At 36.2% G+C, this 25,341-nt stretch overlaps 1 protein-coding gene across 11 annotated transcripts in view; it reads left to right on the forward strand.

Annotated features, from left to right (window-relative positions):
- Window positions 1-25,341, forward strand: part of THOC2 (THO complex subunit 2) — a 103,429-nt gene that overhangs the window by 44,436 nt on the left and 33,652 nt on the right. For all 11 annotated transcript variants that reach the window (XR_010939998.1, XM_067723313.1, XM_067723315.1 and 8 more), the window contains 10 exons: window positions 860-952; window positions 3,963-4,118; window positions 4,726-4,898; window positions 6,152-6,347; window positions 17,851-17,892; window positions 18,330-18,460; window positions 18,558-18,659; window positions 22,954-23,038; window positions 23,689-23,782; window positions 24,186-24,266. Coding sequence is in view for 10 of the 11 variants with exons in the window: in XM_067723313.1 (XP_067579414.1) it covers window positions 860-952; window positions 3,963-4,118; window positions 4,726-4,898; window positions 6,152-6,347; window positions 17,851-17,892; window positions 18,330-18,460; window positions 18,558-18,659; window positions 22,954-23,038; window positions 23,689-23,782; window positions 24,186-24,266 (1,153 nt within the window). In the remaining variant the exon portion in view is untranslated. The remainder of the gene's footprint in view (window positions 1-859; window positions 953-3,962; window positions 4,119-4,725; window positions 4,899-6,151; window positions 6,348-17,850; window positions 17,893-18,329; window positions 18,461-18,557; window positions 18,660-22,953; window positions 23,039-23,688; window positions 23,783-24,185; window positions 24,267-25,341) is intronic.

The following is a 25,341-nucleotide window of genomic DNA, read 5'->3' on the forward strand; positions in this document are numbered from 1 at the left end:
ATATCTATTAGTTTCGTTAGCTTCATATATTATGTACATAACACCTATCACAATTGTGGGGGGCGCTTACTTACAAAGATCTCATTTTCAGTGTTGAGTAGAAGCAGAACATAGTGTATTGTCACTGTTTGCTTTTTATTTGCATTTTGCCATTTAATAATTGCTAGTTGTCCTCACATCATTCTTCTATTCATCTGACCCCAAGCAGTTTAAAAATTAGGAAAAAGTTTTCTTGATAGCATTCAAAGATCCTTCTGTTTCTCCGTAGGGTCCATAGGGCTGACCTGGAATTGACCATTCCTTGTTTAAAATGTTGAATTATTCATGTGTATTAAGTATAGACACCTGTTTTGAAGGGGAAATCAGCTGGCAAGCAGATATACTTAGCATAAACCCCAAGAAATAAAAGAATAGGAAGAAAAGTATAAAGCAGACACAGATGGTTCCGTACTTCCAGATTTGTCAGTCTTGTCTATCTGCATCTCCACTGAGAAGTACTTGAAAAACCAAGTTAAGAAAACACACATATAAACAGAAACCCAAAATAGATATTATGCAGTATAAAATCTCATTCTGTTCAAGTTTCAGATTTTATTCAAATATCAGCATGTATTGTAAAATGTGTCCATTTTTGAAACTGCTTTCCTTGTGTTCATCAGATGTGCTAGTGTGAAAAGGGATATTCACATAAATATCTTTGTCCTGAATTTGGATGTTATTTATGATCAGGAAGAGCAATGAAGCTTATTGTTGACCTAGAGTTATTTGATGTAATTGTTCTTAATTATTGGTAGATAAATGGATATGATTTTAGTTGTACTTTAGGCACTAAATAGAAACTTTTCTTTTGTTTTTCAAGGAACCAAATGGAGAGACTCCTTCATCTTTGTACAGAGTTGCAGCAGTACTTCTACAATTTAATCTTATTGATTTAGATGATCTTTATGTACATGTAAGTCCGTCCAGTGGGCTGCTAAGAATATTTGGTTGTTCGTCCCAGGGGTGGGGAAGAGGAGTAGGCAGCCATATATAGCACTCCAAGATTGGTTCTAGGCTCTCAAGTCTTAATTTTTGAAGCCCTATTGCATTACTGCTTTGTGTTTACCTTATAAAGCAAATGAATTTAGTTCATTGGAACCATGGAAATGAAATACCTTTTGTCACCGTTACAGAATTCAAGGTTGGCTATGAAATTAAAGTTCTTAATTGTCGTCAAGGCATACCTCATGGAGAGCGAGGCCAAGTTCTAATCAATGTGGTTTTAGACTTCAGTATTATACACAAATTAGGGGAAATATGAGATTACCTAAATAGTTCTTCCTTCTCACCCACATGTTAATTTTAGGCATTCAGTATGAATGGGGAACTTTTCATATACTTTAAAAAAATGGCTTCTTTTGTGTTTTTACTGGATAATAAATGACTGGTATTGTGCTTTTATTGCTGGATCTAGGATTTAGAGGAGTGTGTATGTGATTATGATTTATGATCTCTAGTTTAGCAACAGCTTAGCCTGTCAATTTGAAAACTCTAGGTTTGTAACATAGAAATTCCTGTTTTATTAAGCTGTGCATTAGGATATCTATGAACTGTCCAAAGCTGACATCATCTTCACCGCCTTTGAAATCACTTCCTTGCCTGTCATTGCATATTGTGGTTACAGAGTTGAATGAAACTTGATCACTACCTTGGAAGCAGTCATAGTCTAGCAAGGGAGAAAACATTTTGCATTATACAATAAGTACTTTATTGGAAGTATTCACAAAGTGCTGTGAGGGCCCAGAATAGATAGTGACCATCTCTGTCTTGGGGGGATTCTGGAAGGCTTTTCCAAACTACTGATGTTGAACTGGGAACTTGATAGATGAGTAGGTGTTGGCCAGGCTTAAAAGGTGGGAAGCTTTGTAGGTAGAATTAACCTAATATAAAGGCAGGAGGTTTGAAAAGGCTTCACTATCACCTTAGGGGAACAGCAGGAAGCTCAGAGTGGTTGGAGCCTCGGGTGGTATGTAGGAGAAATGAGGAGGGAGAAAGAATTAGGTTGGGGACCAAACTGTGAAGGGTTGTTAAGTGCCATGGTAAGGAGTTTGGATTTTTTTTCTTGTTGATAGTAGAGAGCCATTCAAGATTTAGAGTAGAGAAGGGATGTACAAACTGAAAACATGGAAACTTGGTCAGAAAAAGGAGAATCTGAAGACGTAGGTATGAGTTTATAGGCAAGTGTAGACTGGCAGGACAAATGGAAAGTACAAAAATGATGATACATTTATTACTGATATTTTTCAGTTTAACTTTAAATATAAGCAGACTAAGTGTTCCTGTTAAGGTGACAGAGATTTTCACATGGGATTAAAAACCAGTTTATTGTTTACATGAGACGTCTAAAACCTAAGGACAAAGAAAGGTTGAAAGTAAAATGGTGGGAAAAATATACTAGGGAAATTATTATTGTCAGGTAAAATAGAGATAGTCACTTTATAATAATAAAGTTCTGTTTATGGGAAGATATAATCGTTGTAACTTTATATACACCTAATAACATATTCTCAAAATACAGAAGACTAGAAATTGAGAGAACTATAATTAAAAACTTAGATTTAACCCATTGGGGTTAAATGGAGATTTTAGAGGCAATTGCAGTAGACTAGGTAAAAGATGAGGACCTGTGGTAGATATGTGATAGATATATAAATAAAGCAATAAAAATGGGTTTGATTGCCAGTGGAGAGAATAAAGAATGAGAAAAAGTCTCATTTACCTCCTTGTACCAGTCCATAATGCATTTTCTCCCACTCCCCTTTTTTGATTAATGGGATAAAGTCTATAGTATGTGGCTTAATATTTCACTGTGTTCCTTTTATTATTTACTGATTGTTTACTTTGCATTAGACTTAGCTGCTGAAATAGATTATGCATTTCTAGGGGCAGGAATGCTTCTTTTATAGCTCACCATAGTGCCTAGCAAAAGCTACTAAGTAATGGTTTGTTGGTTATGTGTCTAGGTTATTTTACGAAATGTCCACATTAGCCATCTTCCATTTATACAAGATGGCTGAACTTGAGATACTTGATCCTTTGTTCATAATGGAGGGTCAACTATCCACATACTACTTTTTCTTTTGTAATAAACTAGAAACTAGTTTGTGACTTAAGTCAAATAGGTATCTAGAAAATGAAAAGTGAGATGTCAAGCTGTTCATAATTTTTCGACTTGAGATTTTTCATTTATTTTTTTACTTATTTTTTTATAGACATGTAAAGTTTATTTCTAGATCCCATGGAAATTTAATGGAGTTTGTAGAGTTTTTTTTTTATATAACTAGAAGAAAATGTGTGTATTTTCTAAGCATGACAACAGAAGCAAGCAATAATAAAGGAAACCCGTATAAATTATCAGGGCTGCTCTGAGAGCTATACCCATAAGTATAATCTTTTTCTTTTTTGCAGGTTCTTATTATCTGTTTTATACATATTAGTGTATATATGTCAGTCCCAAGAGCTTTTTCATTTAGAGGAATCAACTTTGCCCCTTTATGTCAATCAGTAGTTTACCTCTTCCAAATTGGATCCGTATGTAGTACTTTATTTAATTTGGAGTTTGGCCTTTAAAGGGGAAATCTGTGATATTTTTAATGGAACAGGTACACATCTTCTTGGGTAAACTAATAAATTCAATGGTAAGCATCACTGTTGTAGTATTATATTAATTTAGGACCTCTGACAGACAGAAGAGATGAAACTTTGAATTGCTACCTGAGTTTAAAAGGTGTACAAAATTCAGGTACTTAATCCTGTCAGGTTATATGAAAATAATGGAGAGAGACCTATTTAGAAGGGAAATTATGGTCATAAATAGGCCAGGCTTCTTATTTAGTTTTATCAATAGAGAGTAGATAGTGCTTGCATTTTGGATGTGCAAATAGTATTAGCTGTTTTATGAAATTTTAATGAACCATTTTTAGCTTCTTCCAGCTGATAATTGCATTATGGATGAACACAAACGAGAAATTGTAGAAGCTAAGCAGATTGTTAGAAAACTTACAATGGTTGTACTGTCTTCCGATAAAATTGACGAGCGAGAGAAAGAAAAGGAAAAAGAAGAGGAGAAAGTGGAGAAGGTATATAGTTTATTCTGATAAAATTAACATTGTCTTCTGGATTTAGAATTATGAAATTTAACTTGTGATGGTTAATCAACTTATGGAAGGATAATTTCTTAGTTTTGATTGTGGTGAAACCTGGTTTTTGGAATACAAATTTGCAAAGGTGGTTTTGTTTTTAATCTGATTGGCACCTTCCCAAAAGAGGCTGCAATGTTTTTTCTTATATAAATTTCAGAGTGTATTCTAAATAAGATAACACACGTATTGACTATATTTGTGTTCTGTGTATTAATGTCTCTCCAGTCCTAAAGGGATTCTCAAAGATGGATGAATTCTAGTTCCCTGTGGCACAATAAAACATTAAGTAGGACCTAATTTAATTCCAAGTCTATAAACTGTCATGCTTTGGCTGCTAAATGAAAAAGCAGATCCTGTTGTTATTTTCCAATCACTAAAAAACTTGATTGTACTTTCAGGAAAATAGTGTTGCAGTTCCCATGAATGGCAGCTGTTGTTGACATACATTGTTGTATTGTTTGGCTTAATTTTTTAAATGAAATATATATAAAGATTTATTGGTGTCTGTATTCTGAGTATCTTTGCTGTAATTATTCCTTTTTAGCCACCTGACAACCAAAAACTTGGTTTGTTGGAAGCCTTGTTAAAGATCGGTGATTGGCAGCATGCACAGAACATTATGGATCAGATGCCTCCATACTATGCAGCTTCACATAAACTAATAGCCCTTGCTATTTGCAAGCTTATTCATATAACTATTGAGCCTCTCTACCGAAGGTATGTTTACTGTATGCTTTACTAATTGAGGTAGAAATAGTTTCGGACTACAAAAAAAAAATCTGCATGTTTATCTTGTCTCCTCAAACCAGGCATATATTTTAGTATGTTTTATCAGAAGATAAGAACTATTCACAGAGCATATCAGTTTGGCAGGTATTAATCAGTGAATTGTGTCCTATCATGTAGACCAGGTGTTGCAGAATTTGTGCTGCAGTGTTGTCTAAAAACTGTATGTTAGATTTCTAGGTTGGGTTTGCTCCGTTGAGAGTGAAAACTCCATTCTTCTGTTTTTGACTTTTCCTCCTCTCTTGGGGGGCAGAGAATTCCTAAGGTTTTTACTTAGTGTAATTTTCCTCTATCCTGGGTTGAGTGGCTCTGAGTGAGGACTTTGCCTCTCTGCTTGCCTTATCTCTCCTGGCATATAGGCTGCTGTTCTGGAAATTGGTAGTGCAGCCTCTCTCATCATCCCATAGTTACTGTGTCGACCAGTCCGCTAGCCCTCAGCCTACTTGCAGGATACTTAGGAGCAGTACTGGCAGCAGCTCTGGCTTCAGCCCCACAGATCAGAGCCTGCCTCAAAAGCCCCAGCCTTGTGACTCGTGCATAGCTGCTGGCTGCTGCCTTCAGTGCCACCTGGGCTGTGGACCATGAAGGCTTCTTCTCAGAGAGTGACCCCTGTGACTCCACAGCGGGACACCTGCTCAGCAGGTGAGAACTCTGGGCATGCTGTCCTTTTTAGTGTGACACACCCTCTTTCATTATGCTGCTCACCTTCCCTACCACCACCTACCTCATATTCAGTCTAGGTAGTGGAAGCCAGATTGAGAAATGTTTATTAACTTGAATCAGTGTTGTTATATCCATATTTTTCTGTTTCATCTTTGTGTCTCTGAGGTCCATCCCTTGTTCCCCATTCCCATATCCAGATTCCTGATATTGGCCAAATTTAACTAAAAACAAATTCATATGATGTATGTTAAATGTTACTTGGAATCTGCATTTCTCTGATTTCCTTTTCTTATGCAGTTAATTTGAAACAGTCTCTTAAGCTCTGATTTTTTTTTCAAATGAGTATTGTTTTTGTCTTTTTCTACCAGTTAAATTATTTGGTATAATGAAGTTAGGCACAGTTGAAATAGAGAAAGCAAATATAAGCAAGAAACGTTTTACTTACTGATTAATATGATTGTGTTAACTTAAAATGGGGTATTGTATAGTTATATATATATAAATTTTCCTTCTTTTTGTAGAGTTGGCGTTCCTAAAGGTGCTAAAGGCTCACCTGTTAATGCTTTGCAAAATAAGAGAGCACCAAAACAAGCAGAGAGCTTTGAAGATTTGAGGAGAGACGTCTTCAATATGTTCTGTTACCTTGGTCCTCACCTTTCTCACGATCCCATTTTATTCGCAAAAGTGGTGCGGATAGGCAAGTCATTTATGAAGGAGGTTAGTAAGATTTTTTTTCTTCCAAGCAGAAAACTAAATTATGGAATGAAACTGTTCTGAGTATATTCTCTAGAAATAAAAAGAAAGTAAACTTAAGAAAAGGTTATGTTGAGTAAGGTTTGGGGAAAGTCAGTTGTGTCCCAACCATTTATATATAAAAACTTAAATCCAGCCAGATTATTAGTCAAGTCCTCCAGATAGGAAAATATGCTTTGGACGTGTGATTGCTTTTTGAATCCCCTTATAAATAGTGGTTAATTCAACATTCTTTCCTCTTGCTTTTCTTCTGCTCAGTTTTCTTGGCTGCAGTTTTGAATCATTGCCATTATTTGTGTGAAGTCCCTTCAACCTCAGACTGTTCAGGATCCATTCTTTTATTTTTTTTAGTAAACTTTTTATTGAAATAAAACATAATACAGAAGGCACACAAACCATAATTGTACAGCTCAGTGACATTTTCCAAACTAAACACCCATGTATCCACCATTTAGATCAAGAAATAGAACAGTACTAGCACCCCAGAGTTTTCCTTAAATGCCCTTCTAATCACTACCCCAAGGGTAACTTTATGTTATTGTTTTTTTTATTGATGTATAGTTGATTTACAATATTGTGTTAGTTTCAGATGTAGAGCAAAGTGATTTGGCTCTACATATATATATATATATATTTTTTCTTTTTTTGGGATTCTTTTCCATTATAGTTTATTACAAGATATTGAATATAGTTCCCTGTGCTATACAGTAAATCCTTATTGTTTGTCTATTTTATATATGGTAGTGTGCATCTGTTAATCCCATACTCCCAATTTATCCCTCCTCCCCCTTCCCCTTTGGTAACTATAAGTTTGTTTTCTATGCCTGTGAGTCTGTTTCTGTTTTGTAAATAAGTTCATTTGTATCATCTTTTTAGATTCCACATATAAGTGATATCATATAGTTGTCTTTCTCTGTCTGACTTACTTCGCTTAGTATGGTAATCTCTGGGTCCATCCATGTTGCTGCAAATGGCATTATTTCATTCTTTTTTATGGCTGAGTGATATATTCCATTGTGTGTGTGTGTATATATATATCTATATATACATATATAGATATATATATATACACACACATATATATATCTATATGTCTATATAGATATATACACATACACACACCACATCTTTTTTATCCATTCATCTGTTGATGGACACAGGTTGCTTCCATGTTTGACTTATTATTTTTTAAAATTAGCTTCAAGTTATAATTTACATACAATAAACCTCACTTATTTTAAGTGTACAATTTGATGAGTTTTGACAGATGTATACAGTTGTGTGTCCACCACCGCAATCATGATATAGGATATTTTCATCATCCCAGCAAGTTCCCTCTTGCCCCTTTGCCATCAGTTCCCTCCCTTCATTGCTGGTTCCTGGCAACCACTGGTAGGCTTTCTGTCACTGTTGTTTTGCTTTTTCTAGAACGTCACATAAATGGGATAGTATAGAATGTACTCTTTTTTTGTCTGATTTCTTCCACTTAATGCTTTTGAGAGTCATTTCAGTTGTTGCACATGTCAGTAGTTCTTTATTGCTGTGTAATATTTCATTATATAGATATAACAGAGTTTATCCATTCACCAGTTGATGGGCATTTGGGTTGTTTCTAGTTGGGGGCCATTATAAATAAAGCTGCTATGGATATTCTTGTACAAGTCTTTTTTGGGGGGGTGCATATGTTTTTGTTTCCCCAGGAATGGGATTGCTGGGCCATATGGGTAAGTGTATGTTTAACTTTTTGTCAAACTTTTCCAACATGTGTGTACCATTTTGCATTCCTGGGAGCAATGTATATGACTTCCATTTGCTCTACATCCTCATCAACACTTGGTGTTGTCAGTCTTTTAAATTTTAGTCACTCTAATGGGTGTGTAGTTCTATCTTTTGTGCTTTTAATTTACATTTCCCTGATGATCAGTGATGTTGAGCATCTTTTCATGCCCTTATTTGCCATTTGTAATCATCTTTGTTGAAATGTCTATTCAAATCTCTTGCCCATTTTAAATTCAGTTGTCTTTTATTCTCAGTCTGATTTGCCTTGTCATTTTGTTTACTGTCTTTTGAAAAGCAAAAATTTAAAATTTTGATCGATTCCAATTTAACAGCACTTCTCTTTTATAGTTTGCTCTTTGTGTTCTATGAGATCTTTGCCTAACCAAGGTCTTAAAGTTGAAAAGAATACACAATTTCTTTTCAATTGTAAAGCAACGTAAGCAAAAGAATCTAGAAATCCTTACAAGCACAAATGCAGTTTTCTCCAGTGTTTGGCGATTGCACCTAATTTTAATTTTCGACTACAGTAACTATATAGAAAATTTAACAACTGTTGTGTATTAATCACTTGAGACCTGAGATGTTTGATTTGGCTTTAAATACTTAGCTGGTAGATAAATTTTTTTAATGTTAACAAATTTATATTGTGTAAAGGTATGCTGAAGAAATCTGCTAAGTAGTTCATTACTATACATAATATTTATTATATAGCATATATCCATATAAAAAAGAAGTATAACAGTGTTTCATTATCTTGATCCTTATCGTCTGAAAGGGATGTCATGTTAACTAGTACTTGTTTTTCCCATTGAATCGTATTGGGAAGCATGTGAAGTCAATTTGTCCCATTACTGGTGCTGTTAACATCCATCACTTGGTTAAGGTGATGGCTGCCAGGTTTCTCCAGTGTAGTTATTCTTTTTCTCTTTGTTGTTAATGTGTATCCTGTGGGGAGATACTTTGAGACAATGTAAACAGCCTCTTTTTCATCTTACCTTTACCCACTAATGGTATTCTTTTTTTTTATGCTATTCTTTTTCATTGAAAATCTTAATGTTCAGATCTCTTGTTCTGAAATTCTTCCTTTGGCTACAAATATCATAAACTTGTAAGCAGGAGACCGAACATCAAACTTGTAGAAGTCCCGTATACAGACATATGTATAAACATATACAGATACAATATTGTTATCAAGATACACAGGTGCTAAAGCTGTTACTCTTCCACTCTGCCATCTCCATTGCAGCCCTCATTTATCTCTGTTCTATCAGAATTGTGTCTGGTGCCTGCCCCTAACTCTAGTCTCTATTTTTGCAGAGGTAGAAGGGCAGAAGGGAAGCAGAAAAAGTTTATTTTGATCCCAGTGTGGGAAGAAATCTGTCTTCTCTCATTGCTAAGGTTGTGGTAGGAAAAGTGAATCTTTCCAATGATCTGACTTAGAATTTTGGTTCATTGTTTTTACCCTAAAAACATTTCACTATAACAAATCATTATGTGTTTATAGGTTTAAAAGGCTTATGTTGCCTAGCTAGGAATTTAACACGAGTTTTTAAGATTGCTTCTAAAGGGGGAATATGACCTTAGTTCCAAATAAAGTATTTACAATGAACAAATCTTTAACAAATCTCTCATTCATAAGCTTGAGGTTGCTTGTATATATAAATTATGCATATTAAAAAAATAGCTTATGTTAGATATCACTTAACAGAATAGTCTTTTCAGCCTATAGTTATTTGAAATCATTTATGTCTCTGATTGTGTGTGTGTATGTGTATGTGGTTATGTATTTCTGAAATTTGAGGTATGTAGTATAGGACTATCTAGTACAGTGAACCTCAAACTTTACATGCATCAGGATCACCTGGGGGTCTTCTTAAAATACAGATTGTTGGGCTCCACCCTCAGTTTCTGATTCAGTAGGTCTGGGTGGGACCCGAGAATTTGCATTTCTAACATGTTTCCAGGTGCTACTGATCCAAAGAGCAAACTTTGAGAACTGTTGTTCTAGTATATTAACCAATTTTGGTCCTTATTTCAGGCTTAAAAGAGGGAGGTGGCTCTATAGAATATTTCTATATGAATGCACACGTTTTGGTATCTTTAAAATTTTCTTTAATTATAAAGCACAGCTTTAACATGCTCACCTGACATACTTAAATGTTTTTGATAGCACCTACACACATAAAGATGAATTCCTTGGTGCTTTTTTGCATCCAGCTGATGTTAGTGGATTAAGTTGTTTCTGATAGTGATTACTAATATTGAGCTCTTACTCTGTGTCAGGCCCTATTTTAGTACCTTACATGCATCAGCTCATTTAATCTTTACCAAGCCTTTTGTGTTCTAGGTTAAGTAACTCGTCCCAGGTCACACAGCTAGTATGGGACAGATATGCGAGTTCAATCCAGGCAGTCTGGCTTCAGAGGCCAAGCTCAAAATCACCATGCCCTACTGCCTATACAAATGTAGTGTGTCTAAAATGGAAGAAATGATTGGTTGTCTAAATTTTTCAATTCTTGAAATTCCTTGCTATTTTAAATTATATCTGTATCAGTGGTGTTTTATTTTATCTCTGCAGTCTCTGTTTTCATCTCATTCTGTGTATCTCATATCCAAGCTTTTCTTGTCTTACTGAGTTCATAATATTTTTTTCTATGACAATATGCAGATACTTTTGGAGAATCTGTCTGTCCTCTGTGTTCTACTTTCTTCCAGACTTAAGTTCATTTGTCTTTTATATGATTTTTTTAGGCTATTTATGTTTCCATAGTAGCCACAGCATTTCTTTTCATCTTAATATGGACAACTTCTTTTTGATATAGTGTGAGTGAATCCTCACACCCTTCCTACCTTATTTATGACCAGTCCTTCTCCCCTCAAGCTACAGTTTGAGTATTGGGTTCTCTTTTCAATCTTTTCTGTAGTCTGGAATAGGGGAGTGAATAAGCTCAGTGAGGCTGAGTATAGCCCCCAGTTTAGGGAACCTCTGCTTTGTCTTCTGAGATCGTGTTACCCATCCTATGCTAGGCATGCCCAACCAAGTGGGTATCCAACTCCCTTGGAGTTTGATTCTCTCATCCATCTGAGCACAGTTCCTTTGAGAGACAGCAAGCCTTAGTAGCCAGAATCCTGCTGGGCTTCTACTCACAAGGGTTTTTCCTCAGGCTACTTATTTACCTTGCAGGCCACATTGCCTAAAGGATTTTGTTGACTTACCTTCCTTGCTCGATACTTCTGGGGATTGGGTTAAGGTCAGGCGCCATACCACACTGTCTGTAGTTCAGAATCTTATGTGTGTTTGTGTGTGCATCACCTTGAAGTTAATAGCATAATTTCCTCTTTTTTTGCTTGGTTGGTGGTGAATTTGGGAGATTAAAAACAAATAGGAAGACGTACTTTGTTCATTGCATTAGGGATTGGGGGGAGAGAAATTATGTGTTCATGCTTCACTCTGTCATCTTAATTCAGTTATCTCACTGTCTCTTTATATGGCTATTTCTTATGTTGGCCTTTGGTAAAGAGCCAAAGTGCACTAAATTGATTCACAGATAAAGCTTAGAGAAACCTAGAGTCAAAGGGTCAGGATATATACCTTAGATTGGGTACTAGATGATATTCGGAATAGTTGTGATTATGATAATTGTGGTAATGTGGAAGAATGTCCTTATTCTTTTTTTTTTAATTAATTTATTTTTGGTTGTGTTGGGTCTTCGCTGCTGCGCGCGGGCTTTCTCTAGTTGTGGTGAGCAGGGGCTACTCTTGGTTGCGGTATGCGGGCTTCTCATTGCGGTAGCTTCTCCTGTTGCGGAGCACGGGCTCTAGGCGCACGGGCTTCAGTACTTGTGGCACGTGGGCTCTAGAGCACAGGCTCAGTAGTTGTGGCACACGGGCTTAGTTGCTCCATGGCATGTGGGATCTTCCTGGACCACGGCTCGAACCCCTGCGTTGGCAGGCAGACTCTTAACCACTGCGCCACCAGGGAAGTCCCTGTCCTTATTCTTAGGAGATGCACACTGAATTTTTTTGAGATAAAGTATCATGTCTGCATTTTATTTGGTCAAGAAAAAAAGGCAAAATATTAATTGTTGAATCTACATGGTAGATATATAGGTGTTTATGGATAAGTATACTATCCATTCAACTTTTATGTAAACTTGAAATTTTTCATAATAAAAATTTGGGTTCCTAGGGAGAGAATGTACCTTAATACCATTGATCCTGAAACTCTAGTTTATGAACCAGCTACTTTAGAATTTTGACTTGATGCTTGTTGTTTTTTGTTAGCTATTAGGGGAGGGAGAGCCTGTGATCCTGCTTCAGTCCATTTATTTCTTTTCAAAATTGAAGATCTAACTTGGTTGTGTGGGTTAGAGCTCAAAATTAATATTCCTTTTGGATGAAGGTATGGGAGTCAGTCAAGTACAGTGAAATTACACCATACCTGTGCTTAGTTTATGTGAATGTGGCCAGACTTGTTCCATCAAAATACTGTGTGTATGTCTAGGAGCAAGGGTGAAATTGGAGAAATTTTTTTCTTTCATTTTGGTTCAGTTTCTCAGGTGTCTTAGAGAGTATCTCACCACATTCAGTTAGTCTAGTTTTTAAACTGTGTTTTCGTGTGACATGGCCCCCTAAATGCAAGCCAGTCACTTTATTTCATGTTCACATCTCGTGGTCACTTAGTGATTTCTCCTAATATTAGAGGGGAAAAACAGAGTCTTGAGTTGGACTTAAATGAAAGGTAATGTGTCTGTATACTTTATAGATGATATAAGGGATTTTTGTAGGGTAATTGTGAGTATATGTAATTTTTACTTTATGTGTTGACTTTGGAACCTACCTTGCCCACAGATTCTTCATTTAAGGCTGTCCCCCAAACAGAGTAATTAAAGCATTAGAAATTGATAATTAGGTGAACTAGTTTCATCAGGATGAGCTGCTAGCTACTTGCTAGTAATGTGACCTTAAGCTGGTCACTTTTCTAAGCCAGAGATTTGTGGTAATAATATTTGGCTTATCTAGCTCCTGGGGTTGCAATATGGATCAAATGAGATATGTCTAAACATGAATTAGATACTAATAATTAGGTATTCAATTTTAGTTAAAAAAATAGTTGTCATGAATTTTTTAGATCATAATAAGTTATCACTTATGTAAGCTATCACTACACTAGCTTTTGATGATTTTTTAAAAAGCGTTAATAATATACTTTAATCTATTTCTGTCTTTAAATATAAGATGCCACTTTAAAGTAGCAGTTTCACTTCCCTCAAGAGTAGATTTGATTTTATGTAGGAATGCCTTTAGCTTCTTTACGTTGTAGTGATAGATGTTTTTTTCCCTCTCATTTTTGAAATTTGTTATAAATTAGTAACAAATCAAAGAATTTTTATCAAATAAAGGAAATTTTTGTTGCTGGGGTTTCATGAGTGAACTAGTCAAGGGTAGTATGGACACATATCTCTCCACTTTTTAAAAAAAAAACATCTTTATTGGAGTATAATTGCTTCACAATGCTGTGTTAGTTTCTGTTGTACAACAAAGTGAATCAGCCATATGCGTACATATATCCCCATATACCCTCCCTATCCCACCCTCTAGGTCGTCGAAAAGCACCGAGCTGATCTCCTTGTGCTGTGCTGCTGTTTCCCACTAGCTAGCTATCTTACATTTGGTAGTGTATATATGTCGATGCTACTCTCACTTCGCCCCAGCTTTCCCCTCCCCCCTGTGTCCTCAAGTCCATTCTCTATGTGTATGTCTTTATTCCTGCCCTGCCACTGGGTTCATAAGTACCATTTTGGTTTTTTGTTTTTTTTTTAGATTTCATATATATGCGTTAGCATACGGTATTTGTTTTTCTCTTTCTGACTTCACTGTGTATGACAGACTCTAGGTCCATCCACCTCACTAGAGATAACTCAATTTTGTTTCTTTTTATAGCTGAGTAATATTCCATTGTATATATGTGCCACATCTTCTTTATCCATTCATCTGTTGATGGACATTTAGGTTGCTTCCATGACCTGGCTATTGTAAATGGGGCTGCAATGAACATTGTGGTACATGTCTCTTTTTGAATTATGGTTTTCTCTGGGTATATGCCCAGTAGTGGGACTGCTGGGTCATATGGTAGTTCTATTTTAGTTTTTTAAGGAATCTCCATACTGTTCTCCATAGTGGTCAGTTTACATTCCCACCAACAGTGCAGGAGGGTTCCCTTTTCACCACACTCTTTCCAGCATTTATTGTTTCTAGATTTTGTGATAATGGCCATTCTGACTGCTGTGAGGTGATACCTCATTGTAGTTTTGATATGCATTTTTCTAATAATTAGTGATGTTGAGCAGCTTTTCCTGTGCCTCTTGGCCATCTGTATGTCTTCTTTGGAGAAATGTCTATTTAGGTCTTCTGCCCGTTTTTTGATTGGGTTGTTTGTTTTTTTGATAATGAACTGCTTGTATATTTTAGAGATTAATCCTTTGTCCGTTGATTCATTTGCAGATATTTTCTGCCTTTCTGAGGATTGTCTTTTCATCTTGTTTGTAGTTTGCTTTGCAAAAGCTTTGAAGTTTCATTAGGTCCCATTTGTTTATTTTTGTTTCTATTTCCATTACTCTAGGAGGTGCATCAAAAAAGATCTTGCTGTGATTTATGTCAAAGAGTGTTCTTCCTATGTTTTCCTCTAAGAGTTTTAGAGTGTCCGGCCTTACATTTAGGTCTTTTTAATCCATTTTGAGTTTATTTTTGTGTATGGTGTTAGGGAGTGTTCTAATTTCATTCTTTTACATGTAGCTGTCCAGTTTTCCCAGCACCACTTATTGAAGAGACTGTCTTTTCTCCATTGTATATCCTTGCCTCCTTTGTCATAGATTAGTTGATCATAGGTGCGTGGGTTTATCTCTGGGCTTTCTAACCTGTTCCATTGATCTATATTTCTGTTTTTCTGTCAGTACCAGAGTGTCTTGATTACTGTAGCTTTGTAGTATAGTCTGAAGTCAGGGAGTCTGATTCCTCCAGCTCCATTTTTTTCCCTCAAGACTGCTTTGGCTAGGTTCCCATAACTTTTAACTTATAGGTTATATTTTCCTATTTCTAAGTTATTTTGATGGGTCTTATTTAGACCCTAACAAAAAGATTCTTCTATTAGAGTAGTTTTAAGACATAAATGCGTAGTTCTTAGCCTGTTATATGGCATGTAGTACTCAATGAATGATAGTTAATAAGGACGGTGACAATAATGCCATAATTTACTTAGATGTAGTCTAAGTCACAAATTTAAATATTTTTCATTTTTTTCCCTTTTCATTTTTTCCATGGATGTTGGTGGGGGGGATGGGGAACAGCAGATGAGGCTTCACTCGCTCGCCTGCTGCTCACCTCCTGCTGTGCGACCCAGTTCCTAACAGGCCACGGACCGGTACTGGTCCTCGGCCTGGGGCTTGGGGACCCCTGCTCTAAAGTAGCATTTGAAACATTCATGGGTTAGAGGTACTAAAAATAGGACATTAGTAATAAAAAAGTAATTTATCTAGTTATATCTATGACTTACTCCAGCCTTTATTTCTCAACTCTCCAAAAGCCCCTTCTTGATGAACCTGCTTTTTTGGGGGGGAGGGCAGTGCTCAGTAGTGTTATGCAGCCCTGTCAGCTGCTCTGTTGTTATAGGGCAAGATTGGAACCTGCTTGGGGTCATTTATAGCTGATGGTCTGTGTAGACATAATTGTGAGTGCTCAATTTTATTCAAACTTAAAATTCAGTTCCTAACAGTACATTGGTAAGTGTAGTCTTGATCTTAAAGAGATCCTGAAAGATCTCTCTTTTCTAGATTCTTACTGACAGATTCTTACTGATTTTCTAGATTCTTACTGACAAGTAGCCTTGTCAGTTCCTCAAAGATAGGAACTCTCTACTGTTCATCTTTGAATTCCCAGTGCCTGGCACATAGTAAACAAATGAATGAATGTCTTTTGTCCCTCCCCATCCTTTCTTTCTTCAACTTCTGCCTGGCCATTCAATAAAACTTTTAGTATTCTATTGTGGGAATGGAGAGTTTTGTATGTGCTCTGAATTAAAAAGCAAATTAAGTTAAACTAAATGAAAAAGAAAGCATCAGGGGAGTGGAATGTGTAAAGAAAATCACTTTTACATGCATGTACATCTTGTTTTGTTGTTGTTGTTCGTCTTGGTTATAATTAACCTTTGATAGAAACCTTTTCTTACTGCTCTTCTAGATAGTTTCCTTGTGCTTTCCATATTTCTTTCTCTCTTTCAAATTTTCCTGCTTGTGAAATCTAGAGAATTGACAAACAGACATTAGAAACTAATATAAGTATCTAGTAAGAGGAATTAGGACAGCTTAGTAACTAAGAAAATGTTTTATTTGTATGGAGGAAACTATTTATAGCTTTATTAGGTTAATTTGAATCATAGTATGCTAGCAAAGGAGTAGCTTAACTGCCTTTATCCCCAACACAATACCCTATAAACTGGATTCTTCCAATTATGACATACCGTTATTTCTGCCTCCCAGTGTACACACAGTATGCCACCAGAATTACCATCCCCTTCCAACAAAATAAAAGCAACTATATAGTTTGTTTTCTGCCAGGCCACTCCTTCATAACCTGACTCCTTATTTGCTGACCAGGATGTATGTTGACTTAATAATCGTTTCTGTGAAAGGGAACCATATCTTTTTAACCTGCCAGTTAAAAAAGTGTGATTCTGTATGTTTTCCCATCAAGGTAACATGGCCGTCCCTGAATTAGTCTTATGTGAAAATATTGCACAGAAGTTAGACTTCCCTGTAGTAACACCCATTAACTTACTCAAGCATGAAAACATACATGCACAAAATATCCTTACCTACCAATAAGGTATGTTAGCTGCATATTAGCTTTTCCCTTTCTCATACTTGGTATTGAGCTAAATACATTCCAGGAATCTAGATTGTCCTTGAGTATCAGTGCTTCACCTGTCCTTTTGGCTTTTGTGTACTCCCCCAACACTCCACCTGCCTATACACACACAGATGTTACTCACAATTTCATTTTGTATGTATAGACAGCATTGTCAAACATGGCACTTCAGCAGCCCACCTGCAAATCACTGATAAAATAATGACCCATGCTTTTTCATTCAGTCTGTCCAAGTTAGGAAGTGGTTTGGTCTTTGTCAGCAATGGTATTAATATTTTGGGCCTATTTCTTAGGGCTTAAGTGGTGGTGAATTAAAACATAGCTTTGGATTTCTTTGGGTTTAATTTTTGTTGTCGTTGCTTTAGTGTTAGATTTTACCAATTCTGAGGGGGAAAACTAGAACATCTCGAAGGAGAAATGCAAATGAATTATAACTAAATTGTGCTGGCTACAATTTTATAATAAATACTCAGATCAGTTTTAGGATGCTTTGGTTTGTGATAATGAGGTTGAGAAAAGAATTGGCTTATAAAACTGGCATTTAAAGTTCATGAATGTCACAAATTATTTGGAGGTTAGAAATGTAGATGAGAATTTAAAATGTTAATTGGTAATACTGACTGTATGTAAAATCTACATGTGTGTAACAAGTAACGAAATAATTCACAACTACGTGCAAGTTAATTTTTTTTCAAATTAGAAACGAAATTGTGACAGCATAATCTTAACCTTTTTGCATTTTATTTATAGTTTTTTTTAATTTTAGTTTCAGTCTGATGGAAGCAAACAAGAAGATAAAGAGAAGACGGTAAGAGACTAGAAAAATCCAATGTGTCTAATGTTTGTCTAGGTACAGCATACTGTAAATTTTACTGTGAACAAGCTTTAATCACCTATGTGAATAACTATTTTATACTTTACATGTTGAATGTAGCTTTTGGCATATCGTACAAAGTATCTTTTAAGATTGACAGCCTCCTGTTTTTGAGGATTACCATGTTGAGAAAGGAAAAGGGATAAAAAGTCCCTCATTCTTGCTACCCCTTTCCTTCCCTCACCTCATTTGCTTTCTTAGATGGAGAAACACAAATAACCATTGTGAAACGTACAGTGATAGTGTGGGGAATTAGATATGGTGTGTTATTAAATCAAGGAACGGCAATTTTTCCAAGGCTTACATAAATTTGTTGGGGGGGGTTAATATGCACCTCTTAACTGAAATAATTTTTCCTCCATTTTTCGTAGGAAGTTATCCTTAGCTGCTTGCTTAGCATTACTGACCAGGTATTACTTCCATCTCTTTCTTTGATGGACTGCAATGCTTGTATGTCTGAGGAACTGTGGGGAATGTTTAAAACATTTCCATATCAGCATAGGTAAATACATAATATTTTTGTATTTTTAGCTACTATTCTAGTGCACTAACCTCTAAGTGTTTAACTTTTCCTAATTCTTCATCTCATCATTTTCAAGATATCGTCTGTATGGCCAGTGGAAGAATGAAACTTACAACAGTCATCCACTTTTAGTAAAAGTTAAAGCTCAAACAATAGACAGAGCCAAATATATCATGAAGTAAGTTTTAATTTATTTTTCTTCTTAATATCTGGATCTGATTTACTGTCTTTCAGCCAGCTTATGTCTGAGCCTCAGTTTTGAGGAAGCCCAGGAGTATTTGCTAATGGTGTAGCTAATTATATACTACACATAGAGTGACTATCAATTTTTGTGGTTCTTAGCTCATTTTGACTACCATGTTAGTTTTTGTAGTTGTCATGTTTGCCCAGCTATAAAATCTGATAAAAATCCTCTTCAGGATGCATTATATTATAGGATGACGTGTTTTTTTTTTTAAAGGAGAGCATACTGTGTAGCCTTTGCTCAGTTTGCATAATACATTCGGTGGCTTGTACAAGGTAGTCAAAGTTCTAGGAATTTCTGTTGAAAGTTATAATAAAGATTTATTTTTTCTTTCTGGAAGATCTAGTAGAATCATGCAGAACTATCTCCTTAGGGAGTCAACTTTTGAAAAATTTCTAGTTTTTTCATTTGTGTGCTTTATTTTCATGTCATTAAAAACATAAGAGTGGGGCTTCCCTGGTGGCGCGGTGGTTGAGATTCCGCCTGCCGATGCAGGGGACACGAGTTCTTGCCCTGGTCCGGGAAGATCCCACATGCCGAGGAGCGGCTAGGCCCGTGAGCCATGGCTGCTGAGCCTGCGCGTCCGGAGCCTGTGCTCCGCAACGGGAGAGGTCACAACAGTGAGAGGCCCGCGTACCGCAAAAAAACCCAAAACAAAACAAAAGAGTGATGTTAATCTATTGATACTTCCTGATAAACTGTTTGAAGTTTAATTATGAAAATTGTATACTTCAGATCAGTATTGGTTTAGATACTAATTACACTGCTGTATTGCAAGGGTTTTCAGCAAGGCTGTTCATTATCATTTCTTTTACATTTGTGCAGTTGTATGGTTATTCTAATTAGAAGTAGTACATTCACTGGTTTAACTAACAGTATGCAGTGACACTTTTTTTTTAAATAATAAATTTATTCATTTATTTATTTATGGCTGCGTTGGGTCTTCGTTGCTGTGCACGGGCTTTCTCTAGTTGCGGCGAGCAGGGGCTGCTCTTCGTTGTGGTGCACGGGCTTCTCATTGTGGTGGCTTCTCTTGTTGTGGAGCACAGGCTCTAGGCATGCGAGGTTCAGTAGTTGTGGCTCGCAGGCTCTAGAGCGCAGGGTCAGCAGTTGTGGCACACAGGCTTAGTTGCTCTGTGGCATGTGGAATCTTCCCAGACTAGGGCTCGAACCCATGTCCCCTGCATTGTCAGGCAGATTCTTAACCACTGTGCCACCAGGGAAGCCCCCAGTGATACTTTCTTTGCTGAGTGATATTGTCGTAAGTCACAGTCTACCAGGGAAACAGGTGTGTGCACAATCACAGTCTGGTTTAATAGATGCTGTTATACAATATGTATAAAGTTCTATGGGATGATAGAGAGGAGAATGAATATTTCACCCCATGGAAGTTGGGGAAGGCATGGAAAGAGATGATATTAGAACTGGTCCTTCCAAAAGAGTTCTAGGCTTAAAAATTCCCCAAGTAGAGTTTCTAGCTTAACAACAACGAATATTTTTGAAGCCATTACTATGTGTGGTGGGCGCTGAACTAAGTGCTTTATATGGATTATTTAATGATACATTAAATTTTTTTTGATAAATTTATTTAATTTTGGCTGTGTTGGGTCTTCGTTGCAGCACGTGGGCTTTCTCTAGTTGCGGCGAGCAGGGGCTATTCTTCATTGCAGTGCGGTGGCTTCTCTCGTCGTGGAGCACGGGCTCCAGGTGCACGGGCTCAGTAGTTGTGGCTCACGGGCTCTAGAGCACAGGCTCAGTAGTTGTGGCGCACGGGCTTAGTTGCTCCGAGGCATGTGGGATCTTCCTGGACCAGGGATCAAACCCGTGTCCCCTGCATTGACAGGCGTATTCTCAACCACTGCACCACCAGGGAAGCCCCGATACATTAAATATTGAATCTGTCTCTTCCACTCTCTACCACCACTAACTTAGTTCTTTTATCTGGAGTGTTATAGTGCCTTGTATTATTCTCTTTCTTCAAAATCCTTTGGTGACTAAGCATTGCCTGCAGGTTATATGTCAGACTTTATGGCTTGCTGATATAAGAGAACCTTCATGATCTGTCTCTCCCTATTTCCATCCTCATTTCCCGCCAATTCTACCTCTAGCTGTACTGAGCCCACTTATGTTTCCCTGAGTGTGCTATGGTCTCCTTTTCCTTTGCATATAATTTTTTGTTTCTTTTGTTTGTACAGGTTTTCCCTTACCTCTTTTTCCTCTCTCCATCTGGTGACCTCATCATTGGACAGTGGGCTCCAGTGTCACCTCTGTGAAGCCTTCCCTTGCACATACCACCAAGCACAATTGATTGTTCTTTATTTGTGCTACCACTATGTCATATGCATATAACTACTATCATACCGCTTATGTATATTGCTATGATTATTTTTCTTTTTAAAGTTATCTAATTTTTTGACTATTTTATATATTCACACGGTTTAAATTGTAGTAGATATGAAAAGGTAGACAGTAAAAAGTCTCTCACCCTGTCCACTCAGTTCTCCCAAGGGAAAAAAAAAGTGGTCACTGTTTAGTTTCTTATTTATCATTCCGGCTATTTTTATGTATATGCAAGTGAATACAAATATATTATTCCCTCCCTTTTTATACTATTGATAGCATATAATAAGTACTGTTCTATAAGTTGCTCTATTTGTTTAAGAATATAAAAATTTTAAAAGTGGTTTTAAATCTACCTCCCCAGCTGGACTGAGCTTGAGAGCAGGTGCTGTTACTCATCCTTGTATTCCTGGTGCTTAGCACTTTGCCTGTCACAGAAGACATTAATATGAATTAATGAATAAGTAAATTAATACAGATGTTTATCACAGAAGAATATGTGCAGAATTTTTAATGTACTCGGATTTTTGTTATATTTGTAAGCTCAGCTATTTCACCAGCCTTGAATAATATGATTTTGATATTGATTGAACTTTTTAAGTTGAGAATGGAATGTATTAATTTATTGCTTGGGAATTTCACAAGTTTTGATTACTGTTTAAAACATGAATTTTCTATAGGGCATCCAGTAATTCATGCCACAAATGTTCATTGATTGTGTTCCATATGCCAAGCACCATGGTTGCTTGAGAGGAGGACATAATCAAGAGAATATTCCTTTTATTTATTTTTTTTGGTGTTGGGGGAGAGGAAGCAGAAGGGAATGGGATAAAAAATATGGAAAGGAAGGGTTGGCTTTGGCAAGTAGGAGGGCTTGCCTGAAATAGTAGGGTTAGAAGTAAGGGCAGGTGGTGGTAGAACTTTATTTGTGCTTCAAATAAAGCTTCAAAGTAGAACAGAGTATAGCCAAAGTTTAAAACTGATGGGTCTCTCTTTTCCGTGGGACAAAAAGAAACTGGGCCATGCAGAATGGGAAAGGGAAGCAGTTGTTGATGAAATAATTTTGATTATTGGATCAGTTTTGTCATAAGTTTCTTAAGATAATTATATCAAGTTTGTCACTTCCAGAATGGTCACATTCCTTGAATTGTCAACTAAATTCATTATTTGCTTCATTACATTTTCACTCTAGAAAGCTTCCTGTCACTTGTTAGTTTTTCAGGTTTCTAGATTTATTATGTAGTAATTTCATCAGAAGAGTTTAAGATCCTGTGTAATAATTGTTTTGAATTTGTAAGCATTTCGTAGATATAAATTTCCAAAATGTTAGTAAAAGAATACTGAGTAGAGGGAGAATTAAAGAGGAAGGACAAGAGTAGAATTGATTTTTCAAGAATTGTTTACTTTGAATATGAAAACCAGAGAACTTCTTGTATCAAGGAGTGAGTGCAGCATTAGCTGTTACTCTGTTAGGGTCACTGACACAGATGGCATGAGGCATTTCAAAGTATTACACCAAATTTGATATCTTAATCCCTAAAGTGATAATGAGCCCTTCTAAATCTAAAATAATTATTCTCTGTAAGAAGAGTTTTATGTACTTGTAGAGTACGTTAAGAGTTTTAATGCTTATTAGACTATTACTATAAAATGAACATGTGTATATTGTAAATGTTAAGCATTAATACAAAATTTTAATACCCTCTTGGAGAATGCCTAATCAAAATAGCCCAAGTCCTGTAGTAAAGCATATGATGAGGGTGGTTGTTTACATGGATCCATTTTGGATATTTGGGAAATAAAATTTTTTTCATGATGTAACAAAGCTACCAACATTAAAAGGGAAATTACTTAAGATGATCCCTGCCACCTTTTTCTCCCCTTGTAGGCGTCTAACCAAGGAAAATGTGAAGCCTTCTGGAAGACAAATTGGGAAGTTGAGCCACAGCAATCCAACCATTTTGTTTGATTATGTATGTTTTGAGGTTAATACTATTTTCAGGGATTTTTCTTTTTGTAGTCTTTAAATCAGCACAAGTGGAAATAGAATGATGTAGTTTAAAAATGTTTGATAGTTTTAGGGGACAAAAACTTTAGCAAATGAAACATTGTATGGTTATTCTAAAAACAAAATTTAGTATGTAATATGTTTAACACATTGATCTACTTTTCTAACAATAAGTGACAGTGCTACTGTTATTAAACAGACTGACATTGTCTTGTGTACCACATTTTGAGTTATAAAAACATTAATAAAGTGATGCATTATTTGTTGATTTTAGTTTTTAGAAACATTTGAACAGCATTTCATTGTGATTCAGATGTAACACTTTCATGTTTAGAAAGAGATTTCTAAAACACATTTGACATAAGTCTAGCCTCTATAATTCCAAAATTCAAGTTTGGATGCCCTGGAATTATTTCCTAATTGGAAATTGTAGCCTAAGAAAATATTTTCTAAGGAAATGATAGAATAGTAGGTTTTATATAAATACACAATGGAAGGAAACTAATTTTAAGCATTATTTCTTTTGAAAAAAAAGTGTAGCCATTATTTAGTTAGCACGGTAAAAGTTCTCTTTTGATTAGTCAATGCCTTTTATTCTTTGTTGCTGTCTTCCAGATCTTGTCACAAATACAGAAGTATGATAACTTAATAACACCTGTAGTAGATTCATTGAAATACCTCACTTCGTTGAATTATGACGTCTTGGCCTGTATCCTTTCAGGTGAAGTAATAACATAGATTTCACGTTTCATAGATCTTAGTGGTGAATGTTTTATTTTCATTCTAAGTTCCTTTAGCAACCATCTGAGGTTGATTCAGTTGGCTGATCGAGAGGTTGACCAGTTGGGAGTTTGTGTGTGTGTCTGTGTTGTATACTGAGAAAGACAATGTTAAGATTACTAAATATCTTTGATATAGTTAGAATCTGCTTGCTGAAAGCTGGGAAAGAGGCTAAAAAAGAAAAGTTGGTACTACAGTGAGTGTATTTTTCCATAATTGGTAATAAATTGGAGCTAACAATTTATTTTCCAAGGGGTGGCTTTTTGTTGTTGTTGTTTTAGCGGTCTTTGTTAGGGATGTGGTGACAAAATTTTTTCTTAATTATATGAAAGATTGTATCATTGAAGCTTTAGCTAATCCAGAAAAGGAGAGAATGAAACATGACGACACAACCATCTCAAGCTGGCTTCAGAGTAAGTATTTTTATTTTTCCAAGGATGAAATTTCCATCTTTTGTCATTGCTATGCTATGTATTCTGTTACCTATGCTAAGAGCCTATTTGTCAAGTGCTCTTGAGAATATCTAGCCACTCAACTTGTTCTACAGAGGGTCCATGTCCTTGGCTGTGTAAGGAGGTTCATATGGTACTTAATTCATTTTCTAACTCAAGAGGCCAGTATTGGCTGTGATAGCATTTGGGCAAGCATTACTGGGGAGATGAAAGTTCCCATCCATTCTATTACTTTAGAAGAATTAATCTTTTTTTTAAGATTTTTTTCTTGATGTGGACCAATTTTAAAGTCTTTATTGAATTTGTTACAATATTGCTTCTGTTTTATGTTTTGGTTTTTTGGCTGTGAGGCATGTGGGCTCTTAGCTCTCCAACCAGGGATCGAACCTGCACCCCCTACATTTGAAGGTGAAGTCTTAACCAGTGGACTGCCAGGGAAGTCCCTAGAAGAATTAATCTTAAGGGAACTATTCTCCCTTCTCTCCTTTCCATCCTGAGGTTCCAGTCACCTTAAAAGAACAAAAACTTGGTTGTTTAACAAAAAGCCCTAGCCTTGTTTTTTTTCCTTGTACCTTTGATTTCTAGCAGCCAGTTACATTTTCTTTCAACCTGTTGTGTCTCTGATAGCTGAATCTTGCAGTAGCTTCCCATTGCTCTTTGAAGTCTGCAATCTGTAATAAATCATACAAGTAAGTTCTTTTGGGATCAGGTCCTTTCTATACTAGCCTCATCTTTTGCCCCTCCCTAATATTCTAGGTTCCGTTAATGCTGAACTTCTTGCACTTTCTTTTGCACATGTTATTCCCTCTTCTTGGGGTACCCTTGGGATACCCTTCTATGCCCACTCATCTCTTCCAACACATTTTCTACTTATTCATTAGATTTTAGCTTAGAGGTCACTTTCTTTGGAAAGCTTTCCCTGTTAACAACCCAAAAGTCAGAATAAGGTGCCCCTCTTCTGTACTTCTATGGAACTTTTTATTCATCATAGTTATTTTAGTTTAGTTTTCTATATCTCTCTGGACTGTAAGTTCCT

Source organism: Pseudorca crassidens, chromosome X, assembly GCF_039906515.1.
Source record: "Pseudorca crassidens isolate mPseCra1 chromosome X, mPseCra1.hap1, whole genome shotgun sequence".
Taxonomy (NCBI): domain Eukaryota; kingdom Metazoa; phylum Chordata; class Mammalia; order Artiodactyla; family Delphinidae; genus Pseudorca; species Pseudorca crassidens.